We start from the raw sequence: 24,852 nt of genomic DNA, 5'->3' as shown, positions 1-24,852 counted from the left end.
GGGAAAGACCAAATGCAACTCCCTCCACCTCCCCTTCTCTGAGATGGAATCCTCGGAGCTACCACTTGTCTCCTCTTCATCGGATGACTCTGACTCTCACTCTCGGAAGTTGAAGGTTCACCTCTTACCACTTTCTTGCGACGACTCTTGATGTTGTAGTCGACCTTCTTATTCTCACCTTGTAGAATAAGATCACCTGTCTCCCACTTTTGAATTGCCTTCACTTGGCGAAGCCATGGCCTACCCAATATCAATGGGTAAGCCCTAGCGTCAGGCTTTGTAGGAATGACCTCGAAAATTGTAGGCATAGAAATACCACATACATCCACTCCCAAATTCCTAACAATTCCTAAGGTTTTCACCCTAGTATTATCAGCAAGTTTGATGCGATAGGGAGCGTTAGTAGAAGACAACTTTAAATCGGCATCTTACATCATCTCCTACATCAATATCCACCTTTTGAGCCATAAGAGTCCCATTATACCTCTTCTTCTTTTTCTTAGATTCCCCTGTGCTAGCCAGCTTACCCCATTTCTTTCTGAGCTTTGGAGAGAGTGCCAAAAGCTGCCCAAATGTGATTTGTGCCGTTTTCTCCCTAAGATCTGTTAAGAGGTCATAACTAAGAGATCCTTGTCCAAGAGGAAAGTCAGATTGTCCAATTTTTCTCCTAGACGACTTCTTCTTCTTCTTATTTTTCTCCTCTTTGTCAGATTTATCTTCTTGTTCTTCTTCTTCTTGGCTCCTAGTTTTACAACCCCTTTTTGCCATTAATGGCATCAATGTTTCCTCTTCTTCTTCTGAGCATGTTTCCTCTAAACTTGCTTATCTTAAGGTGCTCCATTGCTAAAGAACTCTTTGAATCTCCCATAGAAGGTGAAAAAGAAGAAGCAACAACATGTAAAGCAGCTTGTTGATATTTAATGAACAAGGTTTCATACCTTACTGAAACGGCAAAAACTGACTCTCCTTCCTTTTGGAAAATCTGATCCAATTGCAATAGTAAAGCATTTGTTGGTGATCCCACTGTCCTAAATCTCTCCTTGCTTTGGTCAACCTTTCCCAATCATTCTTGGACTCCTCTGGCGGCATGCTCGGTTAAACTCTCGGAGATAACTCCCCGGGTCTTCTCTTTCCGATCCTTGGAACACCAGAATGTTGAACATCTTACACCAAAAGATGAGTAGCAACAAGGAAAATTTACTTATTTCAAAATAACTTCTCTTTAATCATGCGGGACCTTGAGGTTAAAATAGAATAATTCTAAGTAAAACCTGCCCATCGTCTCCACCAAAAGATGCGACACAAAGTTAGGGTTTTGACTTCAGTTACTTCTTAGAATCAAAACACACTTGTATGAAACCTCACAGCCTCCTCACCTCCCTTTCTCTCCCTAGGTTAAGATAAAGATAAACACATCAAAGGTGAGATTATAATTCATGGAAGGAAAGATGAAAGGCTCAAGAGAAGCAAGAATTTCTGCCAGTCTTGCAGCTCCAAAAAAGAGGGCAATTCTTTGTTGGAAGAAAATCTTCCGACTTAGGATTATGTGAACGGAAACATATGGGGAATGTTGGTTAGGCTCATCCGTTAGAATTGGGCAATTTGGACGAAACATCTTAAAGCAAAATAATATAGCAATCACTTATAAGAGGATAAGATACATGGGATTTGCTTTTTGATATAAGAGATTAAGAGGATTCATTATTAAGAAGAAATAATGGCCAAAAGTCTATAAAAACAGAGAGACACAGAGCATTACAGTTTTAAATCCATATAGACTATACAAAAGAGAATTACATAGGTACGTAGAGCTTGAAGAGAGCTTCGCGTCTATATAAAAACTTTTGAAAACGGGTAACTGAGCAAAAAGTTATGAGCATTTTACTACAAGAATATAAAACTGCCAAAATTTGCCTAAAAGTTAACAAATTTGGGAGAAATTCTGATCATCAATGAAGTAAAGGATTAAGAAATTAGTTACATGAGTGGGAAGAGCATATAAAGAGCTTCCTAGCCATGATCAATTTTAGAAACCAATATCCGAGTGATGAGTAATTACCGATTGAAATTTGGATATTAGACCATAAAAACTGCACTTCCCTCTCTTTGCATGAAACCTCAATTTTCACATAGCCTCTCGCCTTTCATCTCCTTTATGATTCAAGCTAGAGGGTAAGGGTTAGCATTGCTCAGTGAACAATCGTAAAGATTTACCTATGGTCTCCAAAGTCTTTCCACATACTCATTACCACTAAAACCATTGGTACCTCCAAAGGAGGGCGGCAATAAGGGCAAGGGCTACCTTGAGAAGTCAGAGGCCTACCAAGATAATAACTCCTTATCCCACTTATCATGAATCATCAAAGAGGTCCAAAATTGGGTTAAGCATGAGGAGCTAATGCTAAATGAGATATTCACATGTAAAGAGAGTGTTTGAAGATAAGAGAATGGCAATGACACAAAATGCTCAATTGAGGAGGCTTCATTCCTTTATTTGAAAAGGAGAGGAGGGCTCCTTTTATAGGTGGAAAATCACCCTCTCTTCCATTGTTACAAATTATAACACATAAAAATCTTCAACCCTTCAGCGACATAAGGGTAGACATCAATTGTCCTCTTAGGCTAAGTCTTCTATTGATTATTAAATTGAAGACTTTTTGACTTTGAAAGTGTGATGAGATAATAGCCAAGTCTAAGTGGCATGTACACATGGCGGAATTCTCCTCTTCCATGTAGGCATTCTAGAAGAATCTTTCCCAATTATGCACCTTCACACACTCCTCCTCCACATGCCTTCCACACTCCCCAACTTGATGGTGAATACTATATTAATAATACAATTAAAATCCATGTGAGCATGAAGGCCCACCTAAGAAAGATCTTAGCTGTTTGACCGTACGCAGAACTCGCCATTCCAAAACCTTTTGGATCCGATCCAAATCTGTACTCAAGCTCACCACTAGCTTAATCCCTCTCAAAAATCGACACAAAATGGTGTTTATGCGCTTGACTAGTTTTTCGATCCCTCGGCTACCACCAACGCATGAAATGGGCTCAAACTTGGTTTGTGGGTAGCTTATAGCATTGCTAACCCACAACAAAGAGAGCTTGGGTTGATTGCAAGAAACGACGTGACATTAGCAAAAAGACCAATCAACGTTGCAGGGTGAAATACGCAAGCCGGAGGCAATCTTTGTTGAATCTCTCTGGTGAGATTAAACAACTTGAGATGAGGAGTGAGTGGCTAAAAAATCTTGGAAAATATTTGAGAGAGTGTGGAGGATGAGGCTTTGCAATCTTAACCTCTCTCTTGGGTAGAAGAGAAGGTTGGGCTTAAGTGAGTGCAAATGGCTAATAGACTGAGATTAGTGCAATATGAGTTAAAAGATATGAGTGCTAAACTATAGGGAGCACGAACTTAGCTATGACACCATGTTAAAGCTTGTGGATCCAAGCTCCCATGGAGATGGTGATGATGATAAGAAATACTTAATCCTATACTAATTAACATATGATTAGTGCTAAGCTAAGTTAGAATGCGTGATACCTAAGAACAATCATGATGAATGAACTAAACTAATTAAGCTTTAGACTCAAGCACAATTAGGTTACAAGATTAAGACTTGTACTCATAAAGAGGCTTGGGAGCTTGCTTGTTTCTATTGATTGAAAATGACCCCTTTTATATGAGGAAGGTACAACAAAGCTTTGATAGCTCATGTGGGATAATTTGACTAGGTGACTTGGCACTCTAGCATCACTCCTTTTCAACACCTTGGAATGGGTCCATGTAAATGGTATCATCGGAAGAACTTCAATTCTTGTTTTGCTGAGAGAAATATAGGTCTAGAGAATGGGTTTTTTAAAGAATTTCTTGTGAGAATAGCTCTCACCATGAGACAATGGGAGAAAGATAGGTCTAGAGAATGGGTCTTTTTAGGAATTTCTTGTGGGAATAGCTCTCAGGTGGAAAGATAGGTCTAGAGAATGGGTCTTTTCAAGAATTTTGAAAAGACCAAATTCTCTAGAGAATTTCTTGATTAAGGATTACGAAAGTGTTCGAGAGAATCACCTTAGACTATGGAAGAAGATCTTAATTTTGATTGCTAGCTAATATATATAGAGCGATGATGAGTACCTTTTCTACAGGAGAGCTACCAAAGTCCATGGTGGCTGAGCTAAAGCTCATGTGCAAGAACATAAAAGCGAAGGCCAAAGGCAAGAAGGCTACTTTGCATTCTCGGGCGAGCTCATGTGTGAGCTAAGCAGGGAGCACTTGATGAGTTCTAAAAAAGCAAACAGACCCCCCCCTTTTTTTTGCCTTTTTTTCAACCATGCATATGAAGTAGGAAAAGGACTTTTTTGGAATGCCTTTCCAAGAGGAAAATGAGGAGCTTGCTGAAATTTGAAGACCTAGGTAATAAACTAGGCTATCCTTCATAATGTATATGTTTATTTGTAAAAATTTCAAAATCTCGGCCTTCTAGGGCCTTTTTTTGCAACCCTGTTTTCTAAGAGGCCCTCTCTAGAAGGTTTGAAGGGCTTTGATGCCCTCTTAAGGTCTCAAACGTCAACGTTGCTGCCAGTGGCAGTGCAGTGATCCATCTTCCTTTGGCTCACGAAAAATTATTTTGACAAACTGCTTCATCAGGCTTTCACACATCAGAAGCTATAGATTTTAAATGTGATGGTGATGAGGGAAGAAAGGATCTACATATTCTCTGCAAGATAAAGATTCCAGCTGGGATTCCCTCTCCTTCGACCCATGGCTGTGATGGATGTAGAGTCCCCCCATCCATCTCCATTTTCAACACTTTTTGTGATGGTAGAATCTCAAAAAACACAGAATGGCGTTCACCCACACTTTACATTGATCTCCCAATTCACACATTGGGAATGTGTAATTATTAAGCCATTCACATTAGGATCCTCTACACGATGTTCACATACATAGAGGTATTCACTTGGATTCTCTCTATTAATGTGCCTTTTAGAATGTCTTGTTCACACAAACTTATACATATAAAATACAAAACACATGATTAGAAAACTATACACGCTCCATGTAAATTCAAGAAGGAATCCCACATCAAAATGCAAGTGTCAAATTGTCGAGTGATGGTACACAAGGAACACCTCTTTACATCAACAAGAGGCACTCAAGTTATGGTCAAAGAAAAAAGTGGTTCCTTACCCCCCCTTTGATCCTTACTTAAAGAAAATTGATGGCACTTCTTTATCAAAGGACATGTTTGTGGAAAGGACATGATCCTTACTTGAAGAAAATTGATGGCACTTCTTTATCAAAGGACATGTTTGTGGAAAATTGTTTGAAACACTAAAGACATTAAGTTCATTAAGCCTTGACCTAGATTGAGAAGAATAAGATGCCTACTTAATCACCTTAGGCTATGGAAGATTTTCTTAGGATTAAGAAAGTGTTTGGGAGAATTCCCTTAGGCTATGGAAGATTTTCTTAATTTTGATTTGAATCCTTAGTTATAGAAGGTATTCAAACAAAATTAGGAAAGAAGAATAGTTAGCCAATATATATGTATATTGGCTAGCTATTCATATAATTTTTTGATATGTATATTCAGACAAATTTGTGATATGTGTATTAATTAAAGCTTTGGCTATCGCCAAAGCTATAATTAATACATACGCTATACCTTGGGGTGTCCCCCTCTCCCCACCTCTCCCCTCGAAGTGATAAAGAATGAGCCCTCTTGCCTTTTTAAAGAAAATCGTAAGCCCAATCATGAGCCGGAAAAAAAAACATTATAGAGGATATGAACCTTTAAAAATAAAAAAGTAATGAAAGCTAACATAGATAAAAAGCAAACAAAAATAGAAAACATGTGGACCCAACACCATTTCAAAAGAAAAAAACCTTAATAAAGGCAACACAATTTTGGTGCTTGTTGTACACACCAACTAATTAATTAATCACAAAAATTTTATCCACTAAAGTCCATGGCTGAGCTAAAGCTCGCGTGCAAGAACGGAAAAGCGAAGGCCAAAGGCAAGGAGGCTACTCTCGGGCGAGCTCATCTGTGAGGTAAGCAGGGAGCACTTGATGAGTTCTAAGGCAAAGAGAGGTTGTTGTCATCGTCACCAGGCTTTAGGGGGTCTACAGGTCTCCCTTTTCACTCTGCTTTAACCCTTTTCCGCCCTGTTTCCCATGCCCATGCTCATGGATGCATAGTCTCCCCATCACTGTTTTAACCCCCCTTTTTGGGCTTTTTTTTCAAGTTCCTTGCCCATGCTTATTATGTAGGAAAAGCTCCTTTTTCCGAGGCCTTTCCCAAGAGGAAAATAAGTACTTGGCTAAAATTTGAAGGCCTACCCCAACCTTCAATTTCCTTCCAAATATATGTATGTTTTTGTGTAAAATTTAGAAAAAAATATTCAAAATCATGGCCGCCTTTTTGCAACCCTGTTTTCTTGGAGGCCCTCCCTAGATGATGCCCTCTAAAGGCTTCAAATTTCAGCACTACCAGCGGCTGCAATCCATCTTCCTTTGGCTCATGGAAAACTACCTGCTTCATTAGGCTTTCACACATCAGTAGCTGTAGAGTTTAAATGTGATGGTGACGCGGGAAGAGAGGATCTACATATTCTCTGCAAGATAAAGCTTCATGATTATACGGCTGGGATTCCCTCTCCTTCGACCCATGGTTGTGACAGATGTAGAGTCCCCCATCTCCATCTCCATCTCCATCTCCCCTTTCAACACTTTTTGCAATGGCAGAATCTCAGAAACTACAGAATGGAGTCTCCCCTATCCATCTCCCCACTCACCCACACTTTACGTTGATATCCCAATTCACACATTGGGAATGTGCCGCCATTCACGTTGGGATCCTCTACATGATGTTCACATACATAGTTGGATTCTCTCTATTAATGTGTCTTATAGAAAGTCTTGTTCACACGAACTTGTACATGCACATGGCTTTGCTCTGTATAAGGGTGTTTTCATTTGTTTGATGTTTACATGGCTTGGGGGCGGGGGGCGGGGGGCGGGGGGGGGGGGGGGTGGGGTGGGGTTGTGAGAGTGAGAGAGTGAGTGGTTTATATCATTTGGCTAGTCATAAGGATTAGTTATCTCTTGAACACTCTTCTTGAAGGAAGGGTTTTAAGCACTATCCCCAAAGCTTGTAAGTACACTCAAATAAAGAACTGTCAGTACACTCAAATAAAGAACTGTCTCTTGTGCAATCAGGTAGTATCATGGATTATTTTACAGTGATACCCCAAAGGTTTTCAGTGTTCTACTCAATTGCATTGGTTGTTACACTTAACAATATGGTGAGTAGCATCACTTGTTTAGCTCCATTACAACACTTGGTTGTGGACCAAGATAGGTGTAAACAATCTTATTGGGATCATCTTTTGCCTTGTTCACCTAGTGTCCATGCTGTCCAAGCTGAATGGGATTAACACAGATTGGGTTTTGTGACTAGGCATAGATCATGGGGCCTCAATTTGGTTGAAACTGACTATTTAAAGGTGGTTCCACCTAGAAGCATTTGCCATGTCAGAAGGGGTGGTCTCTGTTTCAGACATCTGTTGATTCCTCGAGTTTCTTAAGGGGATACAATTCTGGCAAAGCGCACAGCATTTTTTTTCTTTGCTGGACAGCAACTTGCAATAGGGCATGACACCCTGCAGTAATGGGGGTGCATCATAGCAATTGGCTCATGTGTAGGTGTCAATTTTTTAGCTGAGATATGTTTTTGGAAACTGAGGTAACCCTCGTTATTTGATGTGATTTTGTCAGGAATATTGCATACGTATTGACATCCTAATGGCACTTATTTTATGCAGCAATGATGGCACAAGAGTATCACACGAATGTAAGCCGGATAAAGAGCAATAATGGCAATGAAACTTTTTGTTTTTTTTAAAATGAAACGCGAGGGATTTTTTTTGCGAGGTTGCATGCCCAACCTGGTGTGATTAAGGTGCAAAAGGCAGTTCTCTTGTAATAAATAAATACACTCTCCATACATGATTATCCTGTATGGTAACCAAAGTGAGGGTGATGAAAAATGTTGGTTGGACCATGTCATCATGCAACTACCGACTTCTTAAAGCCTGCTTTACTACAAAAAAGTACCCTCACACATTAACTATACATAGTCTTGAATTTTATTCTGGAATGTACTTATGGAAGTGGTTCCTGTACGTTGCCAAGCCTGGTTAGGTGGAGGTATGCATCTGTACCTGCATCAAGAATTCAAAATCTCAATCATGATTGGAATCTTAATCATGAATTCATATTCTAAGTACCAACACAATTGTGACACATGAATCTCATGCAAAGTTTGGGGGGGAGGTGTAGCTGGCTATCCTCTTATCCATCACAATTTCTTATCTTGAATTCTCTTATGTGGTGCAAACCCTCTCTCATCACCAGCCTTTCATTGCTACCGGACTTATGGCGCTACACATCTTGATTTTCTCACATGCTCAACCCTGGCTCAGATATAGTGGTAGGACTTGATTAGCCACACATGTGCACAAGCGCATGCACACACACACATGGCTTGTACACACCATGTGCACTACATTAACTACCATGCTTTTGTACAGCTAAGCAGTCCATTAGACGATTGTTTGGTCTCCAAAAGATAGCAAAACATTCCCCTCTCTCTCTCTCGCTCCCCCCCCCCCCCCCCCCCCCCCCCCCCAGATTTTCACTCTCATGCTTACAGCCAACCATTCTTACTTACCCTTATACATAACCAGCCCACACCATCCTATATGGCCTATGTTCCTGATTCTCAAGTACTATCGTCATGGTCTTACCAAAGTCACGTACAAGGTCTCTACGCTGACTGTTTTTTGCAGCCCATCTAGAGAGTGTGATAGTAAGTACATCTACATAAGTACGGTGGAAACTATCACCTCGTCCAGTAGCTAAGTCAAAGACTTTGCAAAAGCAACCAGATCATTGTCACATGCACAAATGTGGACATGCTTTACTCTCCTATTTCAGCTAGGATTAGGAGCCTTTTTAGGCATTGACCAGCCTTTGTTCTGTCCAAGGATCTGGATGACAGCAGTCGGGAAGATATAGTGGCAATATAGTGTCATGGTGGCCAACTGATCTAGGACATTGATAAAATGGATGCCATGCTTCCACGCTAGCCTAGGGAATGTGTATAAGCTAGAGGAGACTGCATAAGAATTTACATAACGCCCAGCACGACTGCTGAGAGGATACACATCTCTGTTTGTACACAGCACAAAGGTACTTTCAGCACATTTTTTAACTGCTTTGTTAGAGTAGCACACCCTTTTGGCAGGGCGCTCAGGCGACAAGACTTCCCAGTTAAGTCTCTCATTATAATCCATGCACAGGGGACTCATCCTTTAAAGACTTGCAGTGTCTCACAAACATGGAAACAAAGCACCTAGTGTAACACGCGGAAGCTCTAGGAGTCTTCTTTCAGCCCTAAACACTCCTGGCAACATGCTGATGCAAAAACGCAGATATAGAGAGAGAGTAGAGAGAGAGAGAGATATGCTGGAAATTCAGCATATTACTATAGTACAAAAAGGTACTTTGCTACAGCCCTAGGCTGTCTTCATAAAAAGGTGATAAACACCAAAATTCTGGTCCCTACTTGGACCCTAAGGGGACTCAATCCCTAGAGGACTGAATGACTAGAATGAAGAGCCACGCTTGCTATTTATAGTCTTTTTGGAATAATGCAGGAGCTGGCCGACTGCAGTCGGACCAGCCGACTGATGCTTGGTCTTCTGGTCGTGCTGCGCCACACCCTGTACTGGACCGCCTCCTTGCAGCCGACCTTCTCTGGTACAGCCGGCAGGCTCTGATCTGCAGCTTATGTCATCTGTGGGCAGCCGACAGGCTTTTCCTCTTGCTCTCCAAGCCTTGCTCCAGTCCACACTGCCCATAGCCTTCTGTGCTCCAACTTCGGATTCTATCTGGTTCATACTCTTTTATCTGGCTGCCTCTTCTGGATCAGCACCTGAGAATGTCCATGGCATTTATCATGCACATGACATCCCTCTCTGCTAAACTTGATGACGGGATTCCAACCTGCTCTTGGATGACTGTCATCATCCCAATCTTTTCCCGAAGTCTCTCTGTCATCCATCCATCCTTGGCAACCCTGGCCCGGTCTCCAAAACCACTCTGTCTCAGAATAAGATCTATGCATCTGTTCCATCTAGTCCACCATCCATTCCTGCCCTGACTCTGAACATTGTCTTGGTCTTCATTCCTAAGAAATGAGTCTGGCACTCTCACATCACCCCTTGGAGGGTAAACCTCCCTTGGGACCATTGCCTGGGAACCTATCTGGCTCACAAGACTGCCACCCCTCTGGCTTTATGGAACACCACCAACAAACCTCCTCAGAGCTCTTCCCGATTCTGTGTTCTTTGCCTTGGGCTTCGTATCCGTGTACTTTCCTATACCTTGGACCTGTACACCATCATATGGGATTGAATCAGTGTTTAGGTTTGCTGAGCCTAATGCTCTGATACCAATGTAACATGTGGAAGCTTTGGGAGTCTTCTTTCAGCCCTAAACACTCCTGGCAACATGCTGATGCAAAAACGCAAATATAGAGAGAGAGTAGAGAGAGAGAGAGATATGCTGGAAATTCAGTATATTACTATAGTACAAAAAGGTACTTCGCTACAGCCCTAGGCTGTCTTCATAAAAAGGTCATAAACACCCAAATTCTGGTCCCTACTTGGACCCTAAGGGGACTCAATCCCTAGAGGACTGAATGACTAGAATGAAGAGCCACACTTGCTATTTATAGTCTTTCTGGAATAATGCAGGAGCTGGCCAACTGCAGTCGGACCAGCCGACTGATGCTTGGTCTTCTCCTTTGCTGGTCGTGCTGCGCCACACCCTGTACTGGACCGCCTCCTTGCAGCCGACCTTCTCTGGTACAGCCGACAGGCTCTGATCTTCAGCTTATGTCATCTGTGGGCAGCCGACAGGCTTTTCCTCTTGCTCTCCAAGCCTTGCTCCAGTCCACACTGCCCATAGCCTTCTGTGCTCCAATTTTTGATTCTATCTGGTTCATACTCTTTTATCTGGCTGCCTCTTCTGGATCAGCACCTGAGAATGTCCATGGCATTTATCATGCACATGACACCTAGCTAGAGTTATGTATGTCATTTTCTCTGCCGAATATTCACTTGTTACAACCCCAACTGCACCCCCCCGCCCCCCCCCCGCACATGACACCTAGCTAGAGTTATGTATGTCATTTTCTCTGCCGAATATTCACTTGTTACAACCCCAGCTGCACCCCCCCGCCCGCCCGCCCCCCCCCCCCCCCCCCCCCCCCCCCCCCACCCCTCCAATGTAAGCATGCGTGCATGCATGAATGAAGGTAGAATTCACCATAACCTTCCATTGTTTGTATGTATGTATGTGTATAACTAATAGCATGCATGCGAGAAAAAGCTTACCATAGCCTTCCATTGACATGATCTGCAAATCCCCACCAAAGTATCTAGCATAAAGTCTACTTATTGGCAGCCCAAAGCCATAACCAGCCATTGCAGCAGGCAAATCTTGAGAAGAAGCAGAATTGGAAGGACTATTGGCAGTGCTGTACAAGTAGCTCCAGATTCTGGATATTCCACGTCTCGGGATCCCACCACCCTCATCTGAAATCTGCAAACAAAAAGCAAAAAGGTAACTAACATAGAGATATCATAGAAATACTCTCTCTAGTGAAGAGTGTGAACCTTTATGGTGACATCTTCAAGTCCATCTGCGACCACTACTCTGATTGGAGGGGGATCTTGATCAGTATCCATGAACCGTTCCTGTACTGCACGCAGCGAGTTCTTCACCAGCTCAAATACCATGTGATGTAGATGTGTGGGCACGTAACTGAAGAGAAGACCAAACTCATGAACACGAGGTCTCATCCTAAAACAAACCCCATCAAAAAAGGCTGCATCTCTTATGAATCCACTTACGCGAATGTAAATTTTGGATCTCCATACAAGTGCACCTCCGGGGCACTACCATATGTCCGCATACAAACTGCACGAGCATCATCGATAGCATTTTGCGCAGTGGCCATGGGGCTTTCCTTAGTAGAGATAAGGCCAACATATGCTGGAGGTTGTTGGGGGAGATGCAAGGCTACATGCTGACCTGAACATTCAGAAGATAAATGTATCACCTGCTTGGGGATCATAAATGCAACATGTGGGATGTTCCACACATGCATTGGCTGAATTTCAGCAAAAATAAAGCCAGTGATTAACAGCTGTTCTTACCTATGAGCATTCGGATGCCAATTCTTGACATGTAGAACCGGTCAAGAAACTGGTGAATTTCCGGAACATCATTCAGACCCACCTTAAGGCCCAAATCTTTTTTGAGCTCTCTAATTCCCAAAGCCATTGTAGGTATCACATCATTATGCCTTAATTTTACGTGATGTAACAATTCGGCGAATTTCGACTCATCATGGTTGTCTTGAATCTCTGGAAAACTACGTAGATCCTTAAAAGAATCCACGTACCAATCACGCACCTGAATAGAGTAAAGCAGCAAGAAAGATGTCATGTATCTACTATACTTATTTCTCCTCTTATTTCTGCTTATTTCTTGTGCTTTTTACCTGGTTTTTTTTTTGTACATGTTGCACAATAATCACTGCATTGTCGGAGAGACTAGAGATGGGAATGCTGACCTTTAGGATATGGTTTTTGGAGGAGAGCCCATATGGCAAATTCTCCAGCTCGATCACGCGGTGGGCGAGCCGGACAGGCAGCTCCTTGTGCAGGAATTGTGCGGACAGAAGCAAATTCTTGGGAGTGGGAAAGGCCCCAAAATCCATCATGTACTTGAGGCTAACTCCTGTCTGCTTCTTCAGGCTGCAGTTGTAGATGTCCTCAGCCAAGTTCCTGATGGCATAATCTGCCATCCTCCGAGCTGCCATAGCCAGAAATTGAAGTGTGCCTTGGTGGTTTTTTTGTGTGTGCAAGAATCAGCTATTTGAAAGGTGCTTTTTTTGGGCTTTGTCAGCTAATTTTGTCGCCCAATTTGGGCCTTGTTATGATCTGCCCTTCAATCGCCTACTCTGTTGGGTTGCATAAATTTGCCTATCCGCGGGCTTGATCCTGGGTCTTTTCTTCTTGAAATGGGGCTTTTCCCATGCAAGAAAGAAGAAGCGAACCTGTGCATGTGTCGATTCGAAGCCTTCCAAAGACCTAAATCTAAGCCGCCGACAGCTGATTAGGGCCTCAAGGGGACGGAAAAGCAACAAAAAGAAGCTGTCTTTGGAAAAGCAGAAAAAAGCTCTTCTTCGATATGTCCGTTGGGAAGACGAAGATTTACAGCCGGCCTTGGCAAGTTGTGAGCGCGGTTGGAGGCACACAGATAAAAAGAGAGAGAGACCAGTGAATAGAAAAACAAGGGAACAGATGGAGCTTTCCGTGCACTGTTCTCTCTCTCTCTCTACACACACGCACACACACACACACAACCCCAGAAGGAGAGAGAGACTGCGCAGCTTGTAGAGAGAGAATATCAACTTTTTTTTTTGAGGCTCTCATTCCTTGGGACATTTAGTGGCCACGGTTCACACATAGGATCCTCCTCTCATCTGTGCCGTCCGCCCTCTCTTCTTGTCAACCGTTGGATCTAACTCTGCACCGTATACGTCTCACTTACCCTTTTATGGTTGAAACTTGAAAGCAAGTAGTAGGAAATTTGAAGTCCCAACCTTTATCAAGTCTCATCATCATTAAGTAGTTAGACACCCTCATTGCTCACATGCCTAAAATTTGAATATTCATTTCAAGGATCGACCTCAAGGAGAAAATCATTCTTTTAATTAAAGACAAAATAAACACGTTAAGAAAAGCTCATATGATGAGGTGGAATGACACATTTGATCAGTGATGAACACGTAAGGGAAAGCTCACATGGGGAGGTGGAAGGAACAGATGAATAGGAATCTTGTGGAAGTTCTCCTTTTTGCAAGCGTGACAAGCAAGTCTAGTGGAAGTTCTCTTTTTTGCAAGCATGACAAGCAAGTCTAGTCGAAGTTCTCCTTTCCAACCTCTCAGTGTCCTACACCAATACGACCACAACATCAAAAGACATGTGATTAGTTATTGCCATCAATGATCACCATGCCATTTTTTGACAAAAGAGAAGGCCTTGTAATTGTTTTGGAAAAAAAACATTTCCAATTCATGTGTGTTGATCCGCACATCACTATTCTACAAAGTACCTGAGTTTTTTTGTGAAATTCTACAGAGTAGCTGAGTGTTGTGAACCGATCATTGTGAAATTTGCAATTATGAACAAAGTCAAAGCAAGTGTGAACCGATCATTATGAAATTTGCAAGTGTGAACAAAGTGAAAGCACATCAAAAGGGGAGAGATAATGTGAGTTGAGGAAAGGCCCATAGGTAGGTGCAAGGTGGTCACAATGATAATAGTGTGAAGCAAGGACAAAGAAGCAAGTAGTAATTACCTCTAGAAGGTATATATTTATATATATATATGGCACACTTACATGTAATGCCGCTGTTTTCCCCGAGAAATCAATCCTCCTTTTAATTATATGTGTGTATGTGGGTGCAAATACACACATCCTCGTGCACTTGGGTGTGCACATGGATGTGTGTATGTGGGTCAATCCAAACTCATAAACTACAACTCAATTGTTAATGAACATGCTCAAATTTTTTATTTGGGTAGACATCCTACTAATCCATCAACATTGTTGTACTTCTCCAAGCTCAACCCAAGTAGGAAGAGACCACAACTTGCCTATAGGCAAAGAATGAAGGGTCGGGTGTGTCCATTAGTTTATACAAGTGGGATTCAAACTCAACACCCATTCTCAAAAGATAAAATACTTATTACCAACTCCCCTCCAAAGCCATATACAATCCATACTCAAAAGACAAAATACTTACCAACTACTAAGCCACATACAATATGCTTGTAACTTAATTTTAAAAATATGAGAAAACCTAGATTAATAATGTGCTCAACGTAAAAACTATTTTTGAGTCTTAAATATGCATTACTTTCAATTGTTCTTTGATGCATGAGAGAAAGAGTTTTACGTGTGGGTTATTTACCCATTTTAAAGAAGTCATTTTACTCAAAATTCATCAAAACCTTAAAATCCTTTAAAAATAAGCATATTTCACTTTCTTTACCTTTGTCTAACTCTCTCTTTTGAACTCTTCGTAACTCTCTTTCTGTCTCACTCACTCACTCACTCTCTGTCTCTCTTAGGCTCTCTTACTCTCTCTACCTCTCTATATTTCTCTCAAACTAGCCAACTCTCTCCCTAACTCTCTTTCTGTCTCACTCACTCACTCTCTGTCTCTCTTAGGCTCTCTTACTCTCTCTACCTCTCTATATTTCTCTCAAACTAGCCAACTCTCTCCCTAACTCTCTATAATACACACACGCACACTCTCTCTCTAACTTTCTCTCTCTCTCTCTCTCTCTCTCTCTCTCTAACTATCTATTTCTCTCAATCTCTCTCTAACTCTTTATCTCTCTCTCTCTCTCTCTCTCTAACTTTCTCTAACTCTCTCAATCTCTATTATTGTCTCTATTTCTCTCGACCTGGCCAACTCTCTCTCGCTCTAACACACACACTCTCTCTCTCTAACTCTCTATGTCTCTCTAACATATACTTTCTCTCACTCTCTCTTTAACTCTCTCTCTCTCTCTCTCTCTCTCTCTATATATATATATATATATATATATATATATATATATAACTCTCTATGTCTCTCTAACACATGCTTTCTCTCAAACTCACTCTCTTTACCTCTCTCTCTCTCTCTCTCTCTCTCTCTCTCTCTCTCTCTTGCTCTCTCTAATTCTCTCTAGTTCTTTCAAACCGACCAACTCTGTATCTCTCTTCCTCTCTCTCTCTCTCTCTCTCTCTCTCTCTCTCTCTCTCTCTCTCTCGAACTGGCCAACTCTATCTAGCACTCTCTCTCTAAGACACTCTAACTCTTTTTTTTCTTTCTCTAACTCTCTCTAACACTCTCTAGCTCTATTTCTTTCTCGTTCTAACCCCCCCTCTCTAACTCTCTAACCCTCTAATTTACCCCCCCCCTCTCTCTCTCTCTCTCTCTTAGGCGTAGAAGGATAGTATAGTATCCAACTCTCACTCTCTCTCTAACTCTCTTTCTCTCTTACTCTATTTCTCTAATTCTCTCTCTCTCTAACTCCCTTTAACTCTCTCTTTCTTTAACTCTCTCAATATCTCCTATTCTCTCTAACTTCCTCTATTTCTCTCTCTAACTTGCTAACTCTCTCGCTCTAATTCTCTCTTTTTCTAACTCTCTCTAACTTTGTCTCTAACTTATTCTCTCTCTAACTCTCTTTATCTCACTCACTCACTCACTCTCTACCTCACACACTCTCTCTTTAACTCTCTTTCTCTCTCCATATAACTCTCTCTCTCTCTCTCTCTAACTTTTTCTCTCAATCGCTCTTACTCTCTCTAACTTTCTCTCTCCTTAACTCTCTCAATCACTCTTACTCTCTCTAACTCTCTCTATTTCTCTCTAGCTCGCCAACTCTCTCTCTAGTTTTAACTATCTCTCTCTTTCTCTCTCTAACATTCACCCTTTCTCTCTAACCTACTTTCTTTACCTTTCTCTAACTATCTCTTTCTAAATCTAACTCTCTCTCTCTACCTCACTCTCGCTCACTTTTGCTCTCTCTCTCTCTCTCTCTCTCTCTCTCTCTCTCTCTCTAACTCATTCAAACTCTCTTACTCTCTCTAACTCTCTATATTTCTCTCGAACTGGCCAACACTCTCTCTCTCTCTCTCTCTCTCTCTCTCTCTCACACACACACACACACACACCCACACACACCCATTCTCTCTCCAACTCTCTCTATCTCTCTAACACTCTCTCTTCTTTAATTCACTCTCTATCTTTCTCTAACTCTTGGTCTCTCTAAATCTCTCTTTTAAACTCTCTTTAACTATCTCAATCTCTCGTACTTTCTTTAACTCTCTCTATTTCTCTCAAGTTGGCCAGCTCTCTCTCTCTCTCTCTCTCTCTCTCTCTCTCTCTCTCTCTCTCTCTACCTTTCTTGAAATCTCTCTCTACCTCATTGTCACTGACTTTCTCTCTTTAATGCTCTCTATTTCTCTCGAATTGGCTAACTCTCTCTCTCTCTCTCTCTCTCTCTCTCTCTCTCTCTCTCTCTACCTCATTGTCACTCACTTTCTCTCTTTAATGCTCTCTATTTCTCTCGAATTGGCTAACTCTCTCTCTCTCTCTCTCTCTCTCTCTCTCTCTCTCTCTCTCTCTTTAACACACACACACACACTCTCTCTCTAACTCATTCTCTTTGCCTTTCTCTAAGTATCTCTCTATAACTTACTCATTTACCTTTCCACTATAACTTACTCTCTAACACTCAGTCTCTCTCTCTAATTCTCTCTCTCTCTCTTTAACACACACACACTCTCTCTCTAACTCATTCTCTTTGCCTTTCTCTAAGTATCTCTCTATAACTTACTCCTTTACCTTTCCACTATAACTTACTCTCTAACACTCAGTCTCTCTCTCTAATTCTCTCAAACTCTCTTACTCTCTCTAATTTTTTCTATTTCTCTCGAACTCGCCAACTCTCTTACTTTCTCTAATTTTTTCTATTTCTCTCGAACTCGCCAACTCTCTCTCTCTCTCTCTCTCTCTCTCTCTCTCTCTCTCTCTCTCTCTCTCTCTCTCTCTCTCAAACTCTCAAACTCTCTTACTCTCTTTAATTTTTTCTATTTCTCTCGAACTCGCCAACTCTCTCTCTCTCTCTCTCTCTCTCTTACAGGACCTTTTCTCCAAGTACAAGATTTTAATAAATTTTACAAATTTTTTTAAATAAGTTAACTACAAGTTAGTACATCAACTGTAAGGTCTCTCCCAAGCCATGTATGTATGTGTCTCTTTTAATATAGATTTAAATAAAGAGCGAGACAATAAGGCTAAAAACATTAGAAAAGTGTTAGAATAAAAATATTAGCTCCAAAAATCCTAAAAGAAATAAGAAGACAAGAATAGTTCTATTAAGAGATAAGTATCTCCAAAAATAAAAATTCGAATTTAGGTGATAGATGATCATATTTAGAGTCCATGCACTCTAAAAATATGGGAAAGCAACGTGTTTCTAAAGATGGTGCATTTGCAGTGGCTATATACATATGTTTTTGCCTATTCTACTCGCGTTGGCTTGTAGACTAGATGCCTTCCAATTCTTTTGACTAGTTATATGACCATAATCTGAGTTTTTATCAGCAGAGAGTTATGGCCAAAATAATTTGCTGATTCTATTAGGGCCTCTATACAGGGAAAACTATAAGAAGGCAGCAAGTAACCTCAAGGTAATCCTGGAGCTTAAGATGTATATATCCCTTCATTCTTATCTAATATCTTTGAAAAGAAGGTTAGATTGCTATGGTCTTTCAGAGGAAGAGACCAAAACTCCATAGCTTTTCTTTTAAACAAAGAATAGTATGCCGTAGCCCTGCAAGAGAAGACTATTTTGCCATGGACCTTCGAAAGAGAGAAAAGTCATAGTACGAGTAAGAGGAGATAAAGCTCGGGGATGATCGGATGATTTCAATCATAAGAGAAGGTATTAGAACACTCTCTATTCTCATATGTCAAGTTCTAAAGCTCTTGTTAACGAGAGCAAAGGCAACGATAAATGATAAATTTCTATAAGATATATACATATTTTATTTTTCGATTATATATCATTCTTAGGGATTGAGGTAAGGCCCCAGCTTCTCTATTAATTGTTAATAGTGATCTATTTGATTGATTTACTACTAGTTAAAGTTTGTATTCTTTTAAACAACAGCATATGTCTTAATAAAGAATGTCTTATACAATCTCAAGTTGAAATGCTAAAATCTTTGTGAAAAGGATTATTTTCTTAACAAGGTAACATGGATTCTAGTCCTATGGTTTAGTTGAGTAAATGGATTGTTATCTTGGTTAAATTAAGGTACAAGTACAACTTTTCCTACCTTGACGTTGCCCCGTTTCTTGTGCTTGTATATAGTGGAATGCCTGACGGCACCATCCTATGGATGGGTGGACCCGATTAGTCAGGTAGCTTTCCAACAGATTAAGTGAAAGCCCTACGCTAGATAAATAGGTTCTCGAGAAATTCTATTCTAGAAGACTAGGCCAAGTGGCTGTGCCTTGCATGGATGAGAAAAAAAACGTTGTCTCTAGGAATCAAGACTAGTAGTTGCCCAAATTATGATCAATTACCCTATGGGTGATTTGATGTTTAGAAGATCACACTCCCCCTCTGCGGGATAGGACTAGGTCTTACCTATGAATTGTATCCTTGAATCTTTGCATGGTCAAGGTGTCGATGAGTAGGAAATTTTCTCCAAGTTAAGACTTAGTGGACTATCTTAAGTGTTTCTCCTATTTTGGAAGGGGGGCCCAAGCACCACTATGCTTTGCTAGCGATAGAGTCATCATGATGGTCAATGACAAAAAGTTGACAATACCATATTGCGAGGAAGAGGATCCAACTTTAATGGATTTCTATGATGCTGAACGCAAAAGGATACAAGCCTCTATGCAAAGAACCTAACATGCAAAGAGCTATCACACAAGCCTCAACTACACATCATTTCATGCACAAGCTTCATCACATGCACTCTACAAATCAGATTTTAGCATCAAAACATCATTAAGAAATCTAGATTAGCAAGTGTGTAGACCATAACCTCATATCATTGAAAATGTAGAGAATAGAGAGTACAAGAAGCATGAATGGAGATGGAGAGCCTTGGGAGAGCACATGAGAAGGAGCTATGGAGCAAGCTCTCTCTATGAGCCTCTCAACCAAATGACCAAAGAGTTGCAAAATTTTTATTAACAAACAAGAAAAGAAAAGAAAAGAATAAAATTTGCTATTGGTGCCAATCACCGAATATAGCCGAGGAGAAAAACCCAGTGGGAGAAAAGTGCCCTGGCTTGTCGATCTTATTGTGGAGTCACTGAGCTTACCCTTACGCTGGTGGTGGATCCGTGTCCTCGTCTGCTGGAAAGATGGTATCAATTTCCTCAGGATGCAGGGACAACCCCTCACAAAAACCGGCCTCTGGAGAAGGTGGTAGAGGAAGGAGTGCTTCCTCACTAAAATATGACATTGGTTCTATGGGAAGGTTAAGGAGACAATTCCGATTTTGGAACTGCGCAATATAGGTACTCATATTGATCCAATATTGACATGTTGAGGCTTGGGGAAGGAGGGCTTGCAAGATCGGTGGTTGCAAGTCATTTAAGCTTGTATCCCTCCATTGTTGTGCTTGAACCTCCTCAGGTAATCTACGTTGATTTGGTCCTCTCTCTGGTATTCTCACATTAAGAAGATTATGGCGTTGGGGTGTAATTCCCACAATTTGCTTCATTAAGCCCGTGCCATATCGTCTAAAGTAAGAGCGGCATATCCAACAAATATGTGAAGCTTCTCCTAATACGAGCCCGTGCCATATCGTCTAAAGTAAGAGCGGCATATCCAACAAATATGTGAAGCTTCTCCTAATACGAGCCGTGCACACTCTTGACAATGTGGAAATGGGTGATGCTGTTGATAGAATAACGTGACAAAGTGATGCCCACAGCAATTTTCACCTAAGGGATCATAGAAGTACCTAGAATGTGTTTGAAACGGAGGAGCACTATAACCCCCGCGATGATCAGGTCGAGTACTATCAGGGTCAATGCATGGTGGACATGTATCTCGCCAAATATCCATCAGGAGTTATCTGGACGTAGAACAATGAAATTTAGAACACTCATATCCATCATTACAATTCCAATCAAAAACAAGATTATCTCTAAAAGAACACATCTTCTAAAGGCATAAGGAACTACATTATTCAAACATTGATCTACCAAAGAGCTTCAATTGTAGTGTTAATGCCTTATCTTTAGTTTTTGGTATATCCTTTTTAAGAGGTGGGAATTTTAGCAATTGTCTTGGAATTTGAGCAAGATAAGAGGATTTAGGCATTGAAATGCTAGAATCTATGCTCAAATGAGACTCATTTGGACTTGTCTTAGGTACACATGTTGATGAGACTCATTTGGACTTGTCTTAGGTACACATGTTGATGGTGGAATTGGGTAATAAGGATAAATTGGGACAACCGGTGTTTTAAGACATGTTTTAGGAAGATCAACACAAGTAGATTTGTAGGTGCTATCACAGCCACCTTTCCTTTCTTGAAGAGTTTGTGTTGACTTCTTTTGCACCCACTGAAATGGAAAATCAAGGGTGGCTTTTGGAATCTTTCTGAAACACTTTTTTACCCCTAGCAAAGCATGGCATTTTGGAAGCCAAATTGCTGTTGCACCCTCATAATAGCCTTGTGCTTTAAGAACATGTTTTGGGACCCATCGAGTAACAATTCGAGGTTTAGGCTTGGAAATGATGTGCTTTGTAGGAGACTTGGCAACTGGACTAGATGTTACAAGTTTGTACGCATCTTTGGGTAGCCACATTGATAATTCCTTCTTGCCCGGCCTTCTTTGAACAGCAACTAGAGTAGTTGGAACATGCCAGCCATGGCTCTCACTTGAGTACTCATCAATTATCCACATCATTTGTTTTGGAGCTTCAAGAGCAGATTTTGAGAGTGGGTTGTGTAAGATAGAAACACCACCCTTTTGATCAGCATCATTAGCAGATTTGAGTGTTAAATTCTCCACTGAGACTTCTTCTACATGCAGTGCTGTTGTGGAAGCATTCCTATAGTACAAATCATCTAGAAGGTCACGTGGTTGTACCATTCGTATAGGAATAATGTCATATCCATCTGAGTCACAGAATTGAATTGGCTTAGGTAAAGCACAGGTCGATAATGTTGCCAGGACATGACTCCATTCTAATGGATCAATTAAATGCTCAGGGAAGGGTTGTGGAATGTATGCCTCGTCTAATACACTTCGATTACCCTTAAGTCTCTCAGTGTTGAAATCCCTACATGAGGCTCCACACATCCATAGATCTTCTCGTCCGTCTGACAATGTAACTCTTGAGCCCTCAGATGAAGCAGAATCAAACTCATCTATTGGAGACCTTGTTACATCACGATATGAGTGATTCCTTAGGTTGACCCTTGTGATGACAGAATCATGTCGGAGGTACAAATAATTGTATCCCCAATCTTGAATCATTTGAAATTGTCGCATGAATGGTCTACCCAATATCACTTCATAGTTTGGATGTTTTCCAAAATCCACTACTGCAAAGGTGTGCTCGGTGACCAATATGTTCTCAAGCAGCCCAAGGGGATGTTCTAAGCTTCCATCTGCTAGCTGCAAGCGCATCCTGGTACTCCTAATAGCTGGTTTGCCCCACTTTTCCCAAATGGACCTTGTCACAATGCCCACCCCTGCACCACTATCAAGTATTGCAGTTGAAGATACTTTTCGCACTTCTAATGGGAGGGTAGCATTTCCCTGATCGTCCTCACAAAATTTTCCTACTTTGTTGATAGGAACTGGCATAACATGCTTTGTCTCAGGGTGTATAGTACACTCATGGTGACCCTTTTGTAGCAATACCTGTTCTGACAAACATGTGGCAATATCATTCCACAACTCAGGTCGAATTTTTATCAAATCAAGCAAAGGTAAGGTACAAGCCACTGGTGCTGACAAAATAGCTTGCACCATACTCATATCCTTCTCCTTTGTCAACTTTTATGCATGGAGGGTATCCTTAAGGTTTGAGAACAGCTCTCATATTCTCCCAGATATGATGGCAAGGTTTTCATTGTATGCTTACTTCTAGGAGAAACAATTGTTTGAACTTCCTCCTGGATGCTTGGGCGTCTAAAGTTGTTTTCCGTGCCTCTGGTAAAATCTACCTCAGAGAATGGAGGCGAACTAATAGAAGACATGTTCTCATTAACTTTCTCATGAACTGCGGCCCACATCTCATTTGCCATGTCCTCATTAGCATCAATAACTTCATCATTGCATGGGAAGACAAGGCTAGGTGGTGGCAGATTACCCCCTTTCAATTGGGTGTCAATTGGTGCAGACCTTTCGCTATGAGCTTGTGAAATGAGCTCACTTTTCATTTCCCGACTTGATGTCACTTCTGGTATGGTTTCTAATGTTGGCTTAAGAGAGGTTGGGCCTCGAGGAATAGGTGGTGGTGGTCCCTCAAGTATTGACTGAGCTTCCCTAATGAGTTGCTGATGTACAGCTAGATTGATCTTCTCCTCACGAGGGTTTGGGTATTCTTGAAGCTTCTTGGGTAGCTCAGATAAAGCTGCAATGCGACTTCTATGAGCATCAATGATGGCATCCAGAGTCTCATTCACTTTATCCACAAAAACAGAACCCCCAAAACTATCCTCAGTCGTACTAGCCTCATCTTGTTTAGCACTAGGCCCAGGTTGAGGTTGATGTTCCTCATGCACTTCTTGGGATGTAAAAGTTTTATCCCTCATGTTTTGTTTAGAGGCATCTTGAGAACCAGTGGATGCACTTTTAGTTTGCTTGTTTCGGTTCTTCTTCCTCCTAGTGGTTTTTTTTCTATTGGACTGTAGGGTCTTATCCACTAGATTTGTCTTTGCATCCCTAGTTCGAGGTGTCTCATCAGTTTGTATTTCAGCATTTCGTGTCTGTGATCGAGTCATGACTCTAAGTGGCACGACATCCTCATTCTCAGATGAAGGTGGAGATGGAACTGCCCCTACAAGGTTGAGTGAGACCTTTGGTTGAGAGGTGCCTTCCTCATGTGGTTTCAGCAGACAATCTTTTGGGAAGTGTTCTACACAATACCCTAGACAATATCTTTCAATTGGTGGAAACTGTTGTACTGTTGTATTGGACCGAGATGCTTGCCTTGAGCGAAGTGGACAATCACGAGCCCAATGGGGTTCTCCGCACTCATAACTGGTTTGGCCTCTACTTTCCTTGGCTGCCATTGACCTGAGGGGCCTGGAGTCCTAGGTTGGTAGCCGCCTAGCAACATTAAAGAGTTTTGTTCCCCTGGTTGAGTGTCCAATGTGGGCTTGGGTATGTGGGACTTTCAAAGATATTTTCTTTGGATGAATATGATACATATTCCTCCTCCACATAGCCTGGGTTTACCAATTCTCTACACATATTTGAATTGTCGTAGTCGACAACCCTCACAGGAGCAGTCCCTGGAGCAGGAGGTTGAGCACCAAGAACAGGTCGTGCTTGCTCTTGTGCCATCGGTGGCTTACGTTCAAAATTAGTATACTGTTGATACATTTGTGGAGCCACTCCACCCCTTGGCTGCTCACGTTCTTGTCTCATTCTCGCAATGCGAGTACATTCCTGTGTGGTGTGGGTAAAGTTCCAAGCACAGGCTTGGCACCACTTTTTTGTGGGTTGGTTTGTGACTAGAGGAGAAAAGGTATTACATTCCTCTGTTTTATGGTTACCGCCACATGCTTCACAAAGATGAGGACCTGTAGGAAGTACACTCCTCATTCTTTGCTGCTGTTGTTGTGGCTGCATGGGTGGACGATAGGTCTATCCCAATCTCTGTAGTACTAGGTTAGCTATCTGGTCTGGATTTACTAGCGCGCTAGAGCCTGAACTTTGGTCATCACCCCACTGATCTCATGGTTTCACCTCTGGGCCAGAACCATCTTGGAATTTGAAGTTATCGGTGAAATCCATAGCATCATGGCAACACTCATTGAAATTTGTATGCTTCTTCGCATAGAGATGTGTATGCAGTGTTGAATTTTTGAGTCCTTTTAAGAAGAGAGAAATTAATCGACTTTGGGCGGGCTTCTCATC

At 41.4% G+C, this 24,852-nt stretch overlaps 1 protein-coding gene across 3 annotated transcripts; it reads right to left on the bottom strand.

The window, feature by feature from the left end:
• Nucleotides 1–7,885: 7,885 nt before the first annotated feature.
• Nucleotides 7,886–13,503, bottom strand: PDK (pyruvate dehydrogenase kinase). Of its 3 annotated transcripts, none has more exons than XM_086822835.1 (6): nt 12,717–13,500; nt 12,298–12,556; nt 11,992–12,172; nt 11,755–11,902; nt 11,473–11,680; nt 7,886–8,232 (listed from the first exon to the last, which is right to left on the bottom strand). In XM_086822835.1, exons 1-6 carry the CDS (start codon nt 12,963–12,965, stop codon nt 8,174–8,176), a joined length of 1,104 nt encoding a protein of 367 aa, XP_086678961.1. In that variant the 5' UTR covers nt 12,966–13,500; the 3' UTR covers nt 7,886–8,173. The 3 variants fall into 3 exon arrangements, with proteins under 3 accessions (XP_086678961.1, XP_086678960.1, XP_086678962.1); XM_086822834.1 differs by lacking the exon at nt 7,886–8,232 and adding an exon at nt 8,718–10,465 and having other exon boundaries at nt 12,717–13,503; XM_086822836.1 differs by lacking the exon at nt 7,886–8,232 and adding an exon at nt 10,554–11,116 and having other exon boundaries at nt 12,717–13,501.
• Between the last annotated feature and the right edge of the window lie 11,349 nt (nt 13,504–24,852).

The sequence above is a fragment of the Cibotium barometz genome, chromosome 29, assembly GCF_041138505.1.
Source record: "Cibotium barometz isolate CiBa-2024 chromosome 29, ASM4113850v1, whole genome shotgun sequence".
Taxonomy (NCBI): domain Eukaryota; kingdom Viridiplantae; phylum Streptophyta; class Polypodiopsida; order Cyatheales; family Cibotiaceae; genus Cibotium; species Cibotium barometz.
The sequence above is the reverse complement of the archived record's forward strand: the minus strand, read 5'-3'. Positions and strand labels throughout refer to the sequence as shown.